We start from the raw sequence: 16,730 nt of genomic DNA, 5'->3' as shown, positions 1-16,730 counted from the left end.
TAGACGTGGTTACCCAAAACTATTACTATTGATTCCTAATATATTTTAACCTTCTCTCCAAAAAATTCATCTTCATTTAGGACTTGTGAGAAGTTTTTATATAACTTATTGGATCTCAACAATCCAGTGAGGAAAGCCTTATAATTTCCAGGAAAACCAAAATCATTTAACAAACCTTAGACTCTTGCTCGTTTCTACTTTTTTTTTGAGACAGTCTTACTCTGTCACCAGGCGGGAGTGCAGCGGAGCGATCTCAGCTTACTGCAACCTCTGCCTCCCAGGTTCAAGTGATTCTCCTGCCTCTGCCTCCCGAGTAGCTGGGACTACAGGTGCACGCCACCACGTCCAGGTAATTTTTTTGTATTTTTAGTAGAGATGGAGTTTCATCATTTTGGCCGGGATGGTCTGGATCTATTGACCTCGTGATCCCCCTGCTTTGGCCTCCCAAAGTGCTGGGATTACAGGTGTGAACAACTGCACTCGGTCACTTCTACTTTTTCCAAAGATAAAAACCTTTACATTCCATATGAGGAACTCTCTCAATACAGGATACTTGATTTACCACTGAATAATCAAAAAACAATGACACACATGTATGTACAGGGGTATCTGAGCAAAGTCACATAAAGTAGTGTCAGGTGACTGTTGAAGAGCCTAAAGTGAGGCACTAGAAGAGAAACAGAAAAATAAAAATGTAAGGTTTTAGCAAATCAGTAGTTGTACAGAAGGGCCATGTAAGAAATCCTATGATATGGTGGGGAATGGCCAAGGCAGCTATTTTCTTCAATGAAGAGATGTAGAACCACTCAGAGCAATTTTTAAAAAAATCCAGAAATATACTTTTATGGAAATACTGTTTTTTTGAATGCTGGTTTAAAAACAGAGCACCACCCTTTCACCAGTCTGGAGGCCATACAGACTACCAGTTTGCAGTCTGCTTTATAGGATTTTAACACCAGTGGTATTTTGACAGTGAGCATATGAAAATATTCAGTAGCTGATTACTGTCCCACATCTTATGAAAAGCCCTAGAATGTAATGATTTCTCACATTTTAAATGGCAAGCAGCATTTCACTACTTATAAATTCGATTCACATATATAATTAGTAATCAGAACTACCTTTTATCCCATTTCTACTATGCTATGATAGTCAAAGCACCAGAATAAACTGGGAGTATTTCCTACACTACATATTACATGTTATTACATTCCATTTCAAATATTCTTTTATTCATGCTAAATAAGACTAATACTGGTCATCAGAACACTTAGTGAGGCAAACATTTCTGTTTTAGGTTACAGGTCCAGAAGAAAATAAAAATGAAGCTCCTAAATATCTGATTAACCAGAACTTCAATTTGAAAAAACTAATAGTTTTCCTAATGATTAATCACGGGGAAAAATTTTTTTACCATATCAAAGTAAAGAGCAAGAGCAAAAGTATTCTTTCCTCCAAGTTAATGACAAAAAAAAAAAAAAAAAAAATCACAGGAAAACCTAAGATCAATTTGTATTTCCCTTAATATAACACTCAGTTTAACACCATTAAATAATCTAAATCACAAAGAGTAATACTTGAATATTACCCAAATAATAAAGTAGGCAAATGGTCAATTATTACATTCCCTATTTCAGAAAAGAGGCATTAAGCATTCATGTCATAAGTTTATTTACACACATATCTAGTATGCCACGTGAGTTTGATCCATTTTCCAGAGACTGCTCTTCATATCTGCAAAATAAAAACAAAAATTAATGGCATTTAAAAAATCCCATTCATGTAACAGAAATCATATAGTTTGATTAAAATATTTTCTGTCAGTTTCAGTGGTACATCAGAAAGCGTTTACAGTATCATGACATCATTCATACTGATTTGCTTCATCATATGCACCGAAAGCTTTCCACATTAATAGCTTCGATAAGTTATTCCCCCTCCAACTATGAGAGTCTTTCCAATCATCCCAGTGTTCTCTAGTATTACTCTGAGAAAATTTGATCACGATTAAACTAAATAAGTATTTTATCCACACACAGGAAATCTAACCTCCCAATACGAAAAACTCCTTTGAGCATGCAATAACATATCCCCTTGACACAAGGCTTCTCAACCCCAGCACCACTGGTATTTTGCCCCCAAGTTGGTTCGATCAAAAATGTCTCACATTGTCAAACGCTCCATAGTGTTGTAAAATCATTCTCACGTAAAAGCCACTGACTTAATGAGAGAAGTATGTTCACAAGTTTGAGTTTCCCAACATCACTGAGTTGGTGAGGCACAGATTTACAATTGCATCATTATCTGGGACTTACATATCAAGGAGCGCTAGAAGGATTTTCTTTATCTTCAGAGGTTTTTCACAACTTATGTAAGCCTAGATTTTAAGAACTGGGACCACAGTGACCACTTTCTAAAGGAATGGAAAAGTTTCTATAGTGTTTTAAAAGACACGTCCTCAGCCACTGTTCTAGTAACAGTGTTCAAGATAGCATAACATTAATCAGCTTATCAGAGCTTTACTTGGTTAAAAGTGTGAGCTCTGGAACAAGAAACTGCCTGGGCAAAAGTCCGAGTCCACCGTTACTAGCTATGAGATCTTGAACAACTTAACATCTTTTTGTCTCAGATAGGGTTACTATTATCCACCTCACAAGCTTACTAGGGAACCACATGAGATAGTGATGTAAAGCGTACCTGGTAAGTAGTAGTATTCAATAAACACTGGCCATTATTGATTATTGAAATATCTGTATATAGGTTTACAGCCAGTCTCCGCCATGCCAGTCACATCTACACATAACCTCAGGCATCAGCCCTATACAACAATGCATTTGTGTGCATGTTCTGGGTGAGGGGGAAGAGGTTCCTGAATAAATGCACTGCTTTACAAAGATTAGAAACCCATTAACTACCTGTTAAATGGATGAGCTGAAACATCCTTATTTTTTAAGCAGTTGGTGTCTTAATATTAAGAAGGGTGTAGCAAATGCAGATCCAAAGTACAAACACATCATGGCTAGTAACCGCCACTTGTTTTCCACAGAAAAAGGCAAATTCTGTTGGAAAAAGAAAGAAAATAACAGAAAAAAAAATCTTAGATCATCTGCTTAATAAATCAAAATACAAGTATAAAGGAAATGCTAGTTACGTGTTTTACATCATCAGGTTATATATGCCATAAATGCTAATATCTTTTTAATTTGAACATTTATCGTTCAAATTCTATGATTTTCATCACACACCACTAACAGGTAAGAAACAATCTGGCTTTACTGAGCACTAGGCAATGGTCTTAAGAACTCATATCAAATGGTGAAAAATTTCTTATTTTAGAAAATCGAAAACACTACTGTTCTAAGTAGTCACTTTAGAACAAGATACATGGCAATGTTAAGCGCAATACAAAGTTGTTTTTTTTTTTTTTTCTTTAGGGATGGAGTCCCGCTCTGTTGCCCAGGCTGGAGCGCAGTGGCGTGATCTCTGCTCACGGCAACCTCCTTCCCGGCTTCAAGCGATTCTCCTGCCTCAGCTTCCGAATTAGCTGGGAATACAGACACACCCTACTACGCCCGGCTAATTTTTTTGTACTTTTTAGTAGAGACAGTGTTTCACCATGTTGGCCAGGCTGGTCTCGAATTCCTGACTTAGGTGATTCGCCCGCCTCGGCCTCCCAAAGTGCTGGGATTACAGGCGTGGGCCATCACACCCGGCCCAGAGTTTTTTTTTTTTTTTTTCTCTTCATTGCAAAGCACCTTCTTTGTCCTTTACGACTAGGCCTCGTGTGATCCTCCGAAGTTATTACTGCTATCTGGTTTAAATTATTTACACCTGACGCCAGCCTCTATTGAGAAGGGTTAATACCTCCAAGTCTCCCAACTAGTTTAAAAAGCTTGATCCATAACCACAGGCCCCGATTTCCTCATGATTTCCCAATGACCTTCATTTAGGGTCTAATGACCTCCAATTCCGCTTTAAGCCACAGCACCTGCATCCTCGGTTTTCCAGAGTCATTCCAGGGCTTTCTGCGGGGCGGGGGAGGGGGCGTCAGGCGGCTGACGGAGGCAGGGCTTCCGGATCTACCTGTCCATTCCTTTCGCTGCTACGCGCTCGGGTCCTCAGCTTCCTCACTGGCCCCTGAGGTAAGTGGAATGCTAGTCTGCGTCTCTGCCAGGTTCCTGGCTATCATCTCCGTCGCCAAAGCTCGGAGGCGGCTTGCAGGTGAGCAAGTCACAGCCAAGTCTCCCCTCCCCCAACGAAGCCAAGCCCCTTACACACTAACCTTCCCAGGACCCTCCTCATAGTGGCTCCTACGGACCGCAGAGGTTGTGAACCTCCGGATGCTCTGGCCCAACATAGCGCCGCTTGAAGCTCTGCGAAAGGCGCAGAGACCGAGGACGGAAGAAATGGCGGCACCTCACCAAAACCTTTTTTTCACGACCTTGTTCCCCTGTGCGCACGGACCGAAAGGAAAGATGGGAAATGGGGCGGAGCCTTGAGAAAACGCGACACAGTGGAGATTTTCATGAATTGTGGGAATTGTAGTTTAGATCATTGCGGCTCCTCATCGGCCCCCAAGGATTGTGGGAAATGTAGTTTCGCGCCAGGCCTAGGGCTAGAATTCTTGGGAACTGCTACCTGAAATGATTTTATTGAATCAAATTAAGCAGTTTCACCCGTGTACTCTAGTCTGTTGAACAGAACAAGAAACCCATCCCTTTTCTTATTTGCATAAAGTATATGCTAGGTGTCAATGATTTCCAGGACTCTTGCTAATGCTGAGAGGTATGTGCTATGATCTTAGCTGAGGAAACAAAGCATAAACATAAGTAACCAAACAATATGCAGCACAAAGGACTTCAGAGAAAACTGAACTGAAGTGCTAAGGGAATAATCACGAACGATAAAGGGAACAGAATGAAGAACAAAAGACAAAACTCAAGGCTGATATAAGTACTGCATGTGTAGGGAGTAGAAGTGAAAAGCAGCCTCTGACACCTGGAGCTAGCCTGGAGGAGGAACTGGTATCCTCCAGATGAAGGCACACAATTTCAGCAAGTATTTGCATCCAACAAGACCAGTCTGACAGTGTTCATCAAGAAAAGTATATGATCACTGTGTAATCATACCTGAACACAGATAAAACATTGTCCAAGCCACAAAAATGACCAAACATCACCCTATCTGGTTTAATGTTATGACTTCTGCTTCTTTACCAATTACAATCTTAGCCTTGGTCTAACCTTTCTTCCTACTAAGATTTAGTAAGATAGCCAAAATTCGGGGGAAAAAAAATCCCAAATCCAATAAGCATTTTCTGATATTTTACAGAGAACCCTCAGACATCATAGTTCCTCATAGTATGTGGTCTCTCTTACTGCAATGAATAATAAACTGTTTGTCAATTACAGGTGTGCTTATGGTGGTCTTTGACTAGAAGTAGTCTTTGAAAAGAAACCAGTGATAAATGAACCTGGGAAAGTGATGTTAGGTTAGACTGTGAAAGACCCTCCTAACCTAAGTGTTACGTTATTCATCTATGGGAGAATGTATATTGCCTCTCATGTCTCATTTATAGAGCGTTAGGAAACAATTCAAATGAGACCTAAGGTTTGCTTTGAAAAGCAGGCATAACATATATGTTTTATTTTGTCTTCTTCTTTTTTTTTTTTTTTTTTTCAGTTTTTGGAAGAGAAAAACCATGCCCCCCTTAAAAAAAAACACTTAAATTAATATTTTGTTTCAACAAGTAGTTTCTTTTTGAATAGGGATGCATGGATTATAACTGGTGTCCCCCACCACCTAATTTATAGAAATTATGTGACATTCATTTTTTTTTAACATTCCATTCACTGCCTTTACATATTAAAGGATTCTGATTTAACTGTAATTGAGAAACTTTTTCACACTTAATATTTCTGGATTATACTTTTTCAATGTATTGTAAGTATTGTTATCTGTGAATTTGGTTCATTGCTGCTTCTAATTCACATTAATTAAGTCTCCTCTGGGTATCTGGCTTTCAGTTAACTCTTTAAGGACCTGCAGGCCAGAGATTTGTCTGCCTTCTCGTGAGCTTTGTGGTAAATTAAACATAAAAAAATTATGTTTACACCTATGTAAACATGGGTAGGGGGTGGTCACATTCAAGTGGCATGTGAGTGAAGTTATCTTGGACCCTTCAGCCTAGCCCTGCCCCAGCTGAATATTGCTGAGTGACCACAGTCACCACTCTGTAGAGCAGAATTGTCGAGTTGACCCTTACCCAAAATGTTGTTCTAGAGATTTGTGTGACATAATAAAGTTGTTTTTTCAAGTCATTAAGTTTTTTATGGAGCAAGAAAGAGAGACCTAGAAGTAACACAGCAGCTCTATTTAAGGAAATTAGCCTTTCTTCTAGCTGCCCTGAGGAGAACACAGTTTCTCATTACCAATCTGTAGATTAGAATTTGGCTGTATCATGTAAAATATTATCTTAGCTTCAAATATATCTTTCTCTGGAGTCATGTTTCTGTGATAGCTCTTCAGCTATAATGAAGATGGATGTGCCAAACATGCCAAAACATTGAAAGTATGAGAGGTAGAGTGGTTCCATTTGAAGTTGGTGTAGCAGCTGGCATATTTTTGAAAGTGCTTCACACTCAGAAATGCACTTTGCAGCTTTTTGATGCTCCTGATGAGGTAGGAGGCAAATTAAAGTGGGATTCAAAGTGGCTGAGATCACTTATTCTTGGCAGATTACTGACTTTTGTATTAGTGGCTAGATAATTACCTGTAGAGCACACTCTTGATAGTTATTTCAAATATTTTCTAAAGAATATTTTTGTCATTAAGCCAAACTAAGCAAAAAAAAATTTCTACTAGTTGCTATATGTTTTTTTCTTAATTACTAAGTAGAAAGCAATTAACAAATTAGTTAACTAAGAATGTAGTCTGAGTTTAGGAGTTTTATGCTAATCTTGGTCTCTTTTAAATTCACTATAGAAGAAGAAAAAGTTTAAATAAATCTGGCAATATTCTGTTTTTGGATAGGCATCATGGGAAATTAAAGATAGCCACAATTTTTGGAAACTCTTTTTATTGAGTGGTGGGGATGAACATCCCTTTTCTTGACCTTAGTGACCAGCTTGACCAATAGAATGCAACAGAGTGACAATCTGAGACTTCTGAGGTTAGCAAATCAAAAGCCTAGCAGTTTCTTTTTAGCAACTTGGAATGTTTTATTTGGAGGAGTCAACTACCACATAAGAAGTCTAACTATCCAGAGACTTTCTGGACTAAGAGGAAAACCAAACTAACTCTATGGAGAAGCCACATGACTTGTGGGGAGGAGGCGCTACCTGCAGAAGGGGAGAGGGAAGAAGGACAGGAGAAGGAGAGTGTAAGTAGGGAGAGGGAGACAGGGAAAGGGACAGACTGACCAGCACCCAGCTATTCTTGCCATCTCAGCCCAGGCATCAGATGTATTTGTAAAGGTGCCTTCAGGTAACTCTAGCCACAGTTATATTTGCCTGCAACTTTATGAAGCATGTTAAACAAGAACTGCTCAACTGAGCCCATTAGCTCCCAGAACTGTAAGAGAAGATAGTAAATTGTTTCCTTAAGTCACTAAGTTTTGGGGTAGTTTTTTATACAGGAGTATAAACCTGGAATATATATTATTTCTTATATAAGTAGCCTAACAATCTATATTCATGTCATAATAGCTGGCAAGAAAAATGTGAATAATTCTAGAGCAACTTTGGATTCAGTATGGTACTCTTTCACTATAAAGTGCATTTAAAGAGAAATGAGACATTTCATGAATTGATGGGTACAAAATAGAAAATGTCTTTAGAGACCTGAGGTTTACTTCAGCATTATATCTTAAAAATAAAATCCAATTATTTTAAGTAGTGAGTGGGGTGTATATCAAAGAATGAGCAATGTACTTTCTACATCCACAAGAGGCTTTAGAAACTGAAATTACATTATATAAAACAGTATATCCAAAAATTACAGTATTTGTCATTTTTCTTGATATTATATAGAACAATATATCCAAAACTTAAAGTACAATATTTGTCATTTTTCTCAACAGCTGCTATATTAGATTTTTAAGGACTAGGTTCAAGTATTTTTAAAAAATAAATTGTTTTGTTAGTAAATTATATGTTTCCATCCTACATTTCAAAACTCAAGTTAATAAGTTTCTTTTTAAGTTTTTATAACTTCTTGCTACTGTAGCATTAGAATCAGGGCTCTGTGTTAATATCTATTTGAAATTTTATATGTTTGTTGGGGGAAGGGTAGAAGGGAAACTGGCTTCAGGAAAAGGAGAAAATGAGACTCTTCTGAAGCACTTAGGGTTGTGAAATATTCTGTTAGTCTTCTGAATGACTTAGTGGTGACCCACTGAAAGAGAAAATTTTGCAAATAATGCTTACTTACTGATCAAACTATAACATATATTTAACTCTTTATATTGTTTCTTCTTTTTAAAGTGCCCTCACTTCCTTTCTCTTTTTTCTGTTGTAGTTTTCAAAATTCTACATCCACGTCCTTTCTCTAAGAAGTCTTCCTCAAACTCTTAAAATAAATCAATTTATCTTTCCTTCAAAATCATCTAGAATTTAATTTATAATACTCTTATGGTAGTAATATCATGCATTGTAATTAGCTATGTTTGTCTCTATCTTTTTACCATATGCTTCTTAAAAAAAAAAAGACAGTGTTTCTATTGTCATTTTATCCTCTCATATAGTAAGTACTCAATAAATTTATGTTTCATGAATAGATGGATAAATAATGTTGTATTCAATACAAAGTGGTTCAGTGTTTCTTCAATAGAGTGGTCCCTGGTTCAAAATACATATTTTATTAGTGGCTTACCGTGTCCTTAATTCTACTTAAATTTTTAAAATTTATTAATAAAAACTAACATCCAGTTCTTATTATAGACTTTACATATAAGATCTCATTTAATCTTCATAATAATCCTATGAAGGAGCTATTACTGTTGTTATAATTACTATTTTATAGAAGAAGCAATTGAGATTAACGAGTCTAAATAACTTGCTTTGAGCATCAACAGCTGGTAAGTAGCAAAACTGGAAGTTAAACCAAGTTTTCACTGATTTCAAAGTTCTACTCATAATCATTGCATACCATGGTCTAAATGAGTTGCTTGGAAGACATGTTGCTCATATCCTAAGGGAAGGCAGGTGAGAATTCACTTTATACATGATCATATATGGATTTAAGTGTGTGTGTGTGTGTGTGTGTGTGTGAGAGAGATATAGTTTTACATGATCATATATGGATTTAAGTGTGTGTGTGTGTGTGTGATATGGTTTGCCTCTGCCCCCATCCACATCTCATCTTGAATTGTAATCCCATAATCCCCGCATGTTGTGGGAGGGAATTGAATCATGGGGGTAGTTTCACTCATGCTATTCTCCTGATAGTGAGTGAGTTCTCATGAGATCTGATGGTTTTATCAGCATTTCCTCTGGTTGCACTTCTCCTTCCTACCGCCTTGTGAAGAAGGTGCCTTGCTTCTCCTTCACCTTCCACCATGATTGCAAGTTTTCTTAGGCCTCCCCAGCCATACTGAATTATGAGTCAATTAAACATCTTTTCTTTGTAAATTACCCAGTTTTGGGTGTGTCTTTATTAGCAGCATGAGAACAGACTAATACAGTGTGTGTAGGCTCTTCATGACTTACAGCTGCATCTTCTGCTGTGTTAGGCTGAAAAGAGCTCTCACATTGCAGAGGGAATTAGAGTTGGACTGTTCTTCAGGTTCCAGAGACAGCATGGCTGGGTGGTAGAATGGCATGGCAGATAACGAGGTCCTGTGTTTGTTGTCTATCACCAGGGCTCTGAATTTGTGCTTCTAACACATCTAAATTGTCTTCCAGGAGATTTGAAGTCACTGGTTTTGGAAACATTATACAAATCCACCTTTGGAAATATTCTCGGAAAAATCAAATCTGCCAGTGCTTGGGATTGCAATGCGATGAATTGCATGCTGACTGCCTCATCCTTATCATCTCTCAGCTACTTAGCTGACCTGGGATTGGATCTCTTTTGCAGGGGGCTGCTAGATCCTACCACAGTTATGGTGATTTTCTACTGCTAGAAGGGAGTAATAAATGCCTGGATTATCCCTGGGTTATTATTTCTATTTAAAAATTTAGAAGGAAGGAATTCTCCCTAACTCATTCTATGAAGCCAGTATCACCATGATACCAAAGCTAGACAAGGACTCAACAAAAGAAGAAACCCACACACCAATATCCCTGATGATCATAGATGCAACAATCCTCAAAAACATAACAGCAAATGGAATTCAACAGAATATAAGAAAAGATGCAACATAATTAAGTGGAATTTATTCCAGAGATTCAAAGATGGTTCAACATGTGCAAATCAATAAATGTGATTTATACATAAACAGAATTAAAAATAAAAACCACATGATCATCTCAATGTAGACAAAGCATTTGATAAAATTCAGTATTTATTCAAGATAGATATCTTTAACAAATTAAAAATAGAAGGACCATACCTGAAAATAACAAAGTCCATGTATGACAAACCCATAGGTAACATCATAATAAATGTGGAAAGCTGAAAATATTCCTTCTAAGGTCTGGAAGAAGACAAGAATGCCCCCCTTTCACCACTCTTATTCAAAACAGACCTAGAAATCCTAACCAGAGGAGTCAGGCAAGAGAAAAATAAAAGGCATCCAAATTTTAAAATAATAAATTACCTCTGTTTGCTAATCATATAATAATATACCTAGAAAACCCTGAAAAGATTCCTACATTTGATAAATAAATTCAGTAAAGTTTTAGGGTACAAAATTAGCATATAAAAATCAGCAGTGTTTCTATACACCAGTAATGATCAAGTCAAGAAGTAAATCAGAAACTGAATCCTGTTTACAATAGCTCTAAGAAGAATAAAATACATGGGAGTATATTTAACAAGAAAGTGAAAGAGCTCTGTAACTAAAATTATGAAACACTAAAGAAAAACATTGTAGATGACACAAACACGTGGAAAACAGTCCATGCTCCTGGATCAGAAGAATTAATGATATTAAAATGACCATACTGCCCAGTGAAATATACAGATTTAATGCAATCCCTATCAAAACTTGCAACATAATTTTTCACAGAATTAGAAAACACAATCCTAAAATTCATAGGTGACCAAAACAGAAACTGAATAGGCAAAGCAATCCTAAGCAAAAAGAACAAAGCTAAAGGTGTCATATTTCCTGACTTGAAATCATACTACAAGCCTGTAGTAACCAAAACAGCATGGTTCTGTAATAATAAAAATAGATAGATCAATGGAACAGAATAGAGAACCCAGAAATGAAGCCACATAACTACAGCCAACTGATCTTCAATGAAGTCAATAAAAACATACACTGTGGAAAGGACAACCTATTCAATAAATGGTGCTGGGAAAATTGAATATTTCTATGCAGAAGAATGAAACTGGACCCATATCTCTCGTCATATACAAAAATTAACTCAAAATGAGTTAAAGACTTAAAAGACTCCTAACTATAAAAATACTAGAAGAAAGCCTTGGAAAAACCCTTCTTCACATTGGCCTTGGCAAAGAATTCATGATTAGGACCTCAAAAACACAAGCAACAAATCTAAAATGAGACAAATAGGACTTAATTAAACTAAAAAGCTTTAGCACTGCAAAGAATAATAATCAGTAGAGTGAATAGGCAACTTCCAGACTGAGAGAAAATATTTGCAAACAATGCATCCATTAGCAGTCTGAAATCCAAAATTTAGAAAGAAACAGCTCCACAAGAAAAATCCCCAAAACTCATCAAAAGTTTTGGGGCAAAGGACATAAATAGTCATTTTTCAAAAGAAGACATACAAATGGCCAGAAGCATATGAAAAAATGGTCATTATTAATCATCAGACAAATTCAATTAAAACCACAATGGGATATCACCTTACGCCAGTCAGAATGGTTGTTATTTAAAAGTTAAACAACAGATGTTAGTGAGGATGTAGAGAAAAGGAATCCTTATACACTGTTGGTGGAAATGTAAATTAGTACAATCTCTATGAAAACCATTATGGAGATTTCTCAAAGAACTAAAAATAGAACTATCATTTGATCCAGCAATCCCACGGCTCGATATCTAACCAAAGGAATATAAATCATGATTTTAGAAAGATACCTGTGCTCATATGTTTATTGCAGCACTATTTGCAATAGCAAGGATGAGAGATTCAACCTAAATGTCCATCAATGGGTGATTGGATAATGAAAATATGTGTGTGTGTGTGTGTGTGTGTGTGTGTGTGTATACATGCATACATATATATATATATATATATATATGAATGCTTTAGGAATATGACTTATTAGTTTTATAAAAATGAAATACCTCAGAAAGTCAAATGCCACATATTCTCACTTATAAGTGAGAGCTAAATAATATGTACACATGGACATAATGTGTGGAATAATAGAATTGGAAACTTAAAAACATACATGTGGGAAGTGGGTAAGGGATGAAAAATTACTTAATATGTACAATGTACACTATGCAGGTAATGGTTACACTAAAACTCAGACTTCACCACTATGCAATATAACCATGTATCAAAACTTCACTTGTGTCTTCTAAATTTATACAAAAAAATTTTATTTAAAAATATTTGTGAATTAGATTGTTTTTGCTCTGCTATAAAGAAATACCTGAAACTGGGTAATTTATAAAGAAATGAGACTTAATTGGCTTAAAATTCTGCAGGCTGTACAGGAAACATGGTACCAACATCTACTTCCTGCAAGGGCCTCAGGGAGCTTATAATTATGGCAGAAAACAAAGGGGGAGCAGGCCCATCACATGACAAAAATGGGAGCAAGAGAGAGAAGTGGGAGGTGCCAGACTTTTCTACAAAATCAGATGTTATGTGAACTAACTGAGCAAGACCTGACATCCCCAAGGGGATAGTGCTAAACCATTCATGAGGGTTCAGCCCACATCATCCAATCACCTCCCATTAAGCCTCACCTCCAACACTGGGAACCACATGTCAACATGAGATTTAGAGGAGACAAACATTCAAACTATACTGATTTGAAAATAATATATTTAGAATATATACAAAAATACATAAAATATACTTATTTTTATTTATTTATAAACATCAACTTATATTTAATGAAAATATATACATATTTAAATATAATAATAAAATTTAGTAAAAATATTTGGAAATAATTTCAAGCTTACATGAATAAAGTTGCATAAACAAAATTAGAACAAGAAATATTTATGTATTTTTAACTAGATTTGTCTATTTAAAAAACTGTATTTTCTTTTCTTTATCATTTATACTTTTTCTTTCTCTCTCTCTATTTTTTTTTTCTGAGTCATTTGAGCCTAACTTACATTATACCACTTGACCCCTAAGTACTTCTGTGTGTATTTCCTAAGAACAGGGCTATTCTCTTATAAAGAGAAAAACTACAGTGCAGTATCAACCTCATGAATATATACTGATATAATATTTTTATCTATGCATATTCCAGTTTTGTTACTACTAATAATGTATATGGGCAAATACTGCATTTAGCCATCATATTTCTTTATCTCCTTAGTCTTCTATAAGCTGGAGCATTTTTGATATGGTTTGGCTCTGTGTCCCCACCCAAATCTCATCTTGAATTGTAATCAACATGTGTTGAGGAAGGGATCTGTAATCCCCACATGTTGAGGGAGGGAGGTGATTGGATCATGGGGATCATTTCCCCCATGCTGTTCTCCTGATAGTGAGTGAGTTCTCCTGAGATCTGATGACTTTATAAATGTTTGATGGTTTCTTCTTCACCCACTCTTCTCTCTCTCACCTGCCACTATGTAAGATGTGCCTGCTTTCCCTTATACCATTATTCTAAGGTCCTGAGGCCTCCCAGGCATGCTGAACTGTGAATCAATTAAATCTCTTTTCTTTATAAATGACCCAGTCTTGGGCAGAGTTTCACTGCAGTGTGAAAACAGACTAACACAATTTTCATAGCCTTTATTTGTCTTTTATGACACTAACATGTCTGAGTAATACAGCCATCTCTACATTTTGAAAAACACAGAACATCCCTCATTTTGCATTTGTCCAGTGTTTCCTTAGGAGTAGACTGAGACTATGCATTCTTGGGCAAATGCTACATAGGTGATCTTGTGTCATTTTAGGGCATCACATATGGAGGCACAGTATGTCCATCTGTCTCTCACTGGTGACATTAATGTTCATCATGTAGTCAAGGTGTTGTGTGACTTTTCCACTGTACAATTACTGTTTCTCTCTTGCAACTGATAAGCACCCCATGGGAAGACATGTTAAGACCATGCCAATATCCTACTCCTTACAAAAACTTTCTTTGGATAAAGCCTCTACTGATTATTCTTTCCTGATCATTATCATAATAGTTAGGAAATAATGATTTTCTAACTCCAGTACTCCCTCCATATTTACCAACTGCCTTATTCAACTATATGCAAAAGACCTTCTTCCTTCACTATTTATTTAATCTATTTATTATTGGTATACATAATGAATTTTTTTTTGAGACAGTGTCTCACCCAGTTACCAGGCCGGAGTGCAGTGGCACGATCTTGGCTCACTGCAACCTCTGCCTCCTGGGTTCAAGAGATTCTCCTGCCTCAGCCCCCTAGTAGCTGGGACTGCAGGCTTGTGCCACCACATCCAGCTAATTTTTTGTAATTTTAGTAGAGAGAGGGTTTTACCATGTTGGCCAGGATGGTCTCGATTTCTTGATCTCGTGATCTGCCTGCCTCAGCCTCTCAAAGTGCTGGGATTACAGGTCTAGCCATCGTACCTGGCCTACTCTAATGAATTTTTAAATGGTCTATAATTCAATATTCTACTTAAATATTTTAGTGCTTACATTGTTTCAAATTTTGTAGCTCCTTCAAGCTGCCACCTGTGTTTGTTCCGTGTCCTCATCATTTTTTATTTTTTAATATTTCTTATTTTATTTCATAACAAGTTATTCCTGGCTCATTTATTACCTTGTCTGAGTCCTGGGAACCAGCATATCTATGAAGAATGCTCACCGGTTTCTGTTAGGGGTAAATGGTAATAAAGATCAAGGTCTGAGTGTTAGGTATGTTTACTGCTACTAGGATGCCTTTGCTTCCTAGAAATTATGCATCTACACAGTAGACATATATGTGTAAGTAAACATGAAAATTCAGATGCATATACACATTTTAGAAATCATATCTGGCTGGGTGTGGTGGCTTACGCCTGTAATCCCAGCACTTTGGGAGGCCAATGTGGGCAGATCACCAGGTCAAGAGATTGAGACCATCCTGACCAACATGGTGAAACCCCATCTCTACTAAAAATACAAAAAATAGCTGGGCTTGGTGGCACGTGCCTGTAATCCCAGCTACTTGGGAGACTGAGGCCAGAGAATTGCTTGAACCTGGGAGGCAGGGATTGCAGGGAGCCGAGATCACACCACTATACTCCAACCTGGTGACAGAGTGAGACTCTAACTCAAAAACAAAACAAAACAAAACAAAACTTTCACCAATACCTCAATTTTTAATCCATCCCCAAAGGGCTCTTACTTGCTTTCCCCTGCTCCAAGTCTTATCTATCTTTCTAGGAGAAATAACGGATTATCTTTATAGTCTCTCTATAGAAATGATATTACAAAATTATCACACAAAGGGGTGATCAAAAGATATGCAACAAGTAACTATAGGAAACTGTATTAAATGTATCAGGCAATTAATGATTAAAATATTATTTTACTTTTCTATTTTTATCTCTTTCACATGGCAGCAACAAGGAGAAGTGCAGAGTGAAGGGGGATAAAACCCCTCTTCTAAAACCATCAGATCTCATGAGAACTCACTCTGGTGAGAACAGCATGGAGGTAACCACCCCCACTTCACTTCAACACCTAATGTTTTATATTTAACACTCTGTTTTTTTTTTTTTAATCTAAAAAGTGTCTCATTATGATCTACCTCTCCTTGTCACCTAGCACAATTACATAAATTAATGTCCAAGGAGACAGAAATTGTTAGAGAATGAAGTTCTTTCAATTATAAGATAAATTTTTAAAATGTGATTTTTTCCCCCTATTTCAAAATATATATGCTACATGATGACTTTATTCAACAGTCTGGTCTCCAAAATAAGTTCTGTGTGTTTCCAAATATCAAATTTACCCCTAACAGATTTGAAAAGGCTTAGTGTGTATCAGGAGAGTATGAGAAAATGAAATGATTTGGAATATGAGAAGCTAAACCAAACAATAGACAAAAAGCACAATAAAAATATGTCTCATTACCTTTGGATATCTTTTTTTTCCCCTTAAAAGTGTTTTGTGTTTTTCATTCCAACTTATTTGTCTTACCTTAATTTAGGTTTAAGAATGGTTTGCTTTTCTTGGATGATCTCATAATAAAATCATTTGTCATTGAGATTTACCAAGTATTGGTAGATATATATTTATAAAATAAATACAGAAACTAATGTTTCTCAATTTGAAAATTGCCAAGTCTAGTTATATTAATATTCCGTCTTCATTTTAGCTTAACTTTCTATGATACTGGTCATTGTTTTGACCAGTTCTTGTTAAATTGCTATGGTTGGGCACTGTGGTGGCTTACGCCTGTAATACCAGCACTTTGTGAGGCTGAGGCA

The 16,730-nt window shown here is 36.5% G+C and overlaps 1 protein-coding gene and 1 non-coding gene across 2 annotated transcripts; both read right to left on the bottom strand.

The window, feature by feature from the left end:
* Nucleotides 1-1,654: 1,654 nt before the first annotated feature.
* On the bottom strand, nucleotides 1,655-4,467 carry LOC105734696 (cytochrome c oxidase subunit 7C, mitochondrial). The gene is made up of 3 exons (XM_012477613.3): nucleotides 4,283-4,467; nucleotides 2,916-3,059; nucleotides 1,655-1,734 (listed from the first exon to the last, which is right to left on the bottom strand). Exons 1-2 carry the CDS (start codon nucleotides 4,355-4,357, stop codon nucleotides 2,943-2,945), a joined length of 192 nt encoding a protein of 63 aa, XP_012333036.1. The 5' UTR covers nucleotides 4,358-4,467; the 3' UTR covers nucleotides 1,655-1,734; nucleotides 2,916-2,942.
* Nucleotides 1,834-1,896, bottom strand: LOC135275023 (small nucleolar RNA Z39). Its single transcript, XR_010342746.1, has one exon. It is a non-coding gene; the product is annotated as a small nucleolar RNA Z39 (small nucleolar RNA).
* Nucleotides 4,468-16,730: the final 12,263 nt, after the last annotated feature.

The sequence above is a fragment of the Aotus nancymaae genome, unplaced genomic scaffold, assembly GCF_030222135.1.
Source record: "Aotus nancymaae isolate 86718 unplaced genomic scaffold, 86718_ANA_hifiasm-v0.15.2.pri h1tg000014l, whole genome shotgun sequence".
Classification (NCBI taxonomy): domain Eukaryota; kingdom Metazoa; phylum Chordata; class Mammalia; order Primates; family Aotidae; genus Aotus; species Aotus nancymaae.
This window is presented reverse-complemented; position numbering and strand designations above follow the sequence as displayed.

What these genes read in the sequence shown, in the direction of transcription:
- LOC105734696 (XM_012477613.3), bottom strand. Translation starts at nt 4,357, where the DNA reads ATGTTGGGCCAGAGCATCCGGAGGTTCACAACCTCTGCGGTCCGTAGG. An exon ending in ATGAGGAGGGTCCTGGGAAG is followed by an intron (nt 3,060 to 4,282) that starts GTTAGTGTGTAA and finishes TTTTTCCAACAG; the next exon opens with AATTTGCCTTTTTCTGTGGA.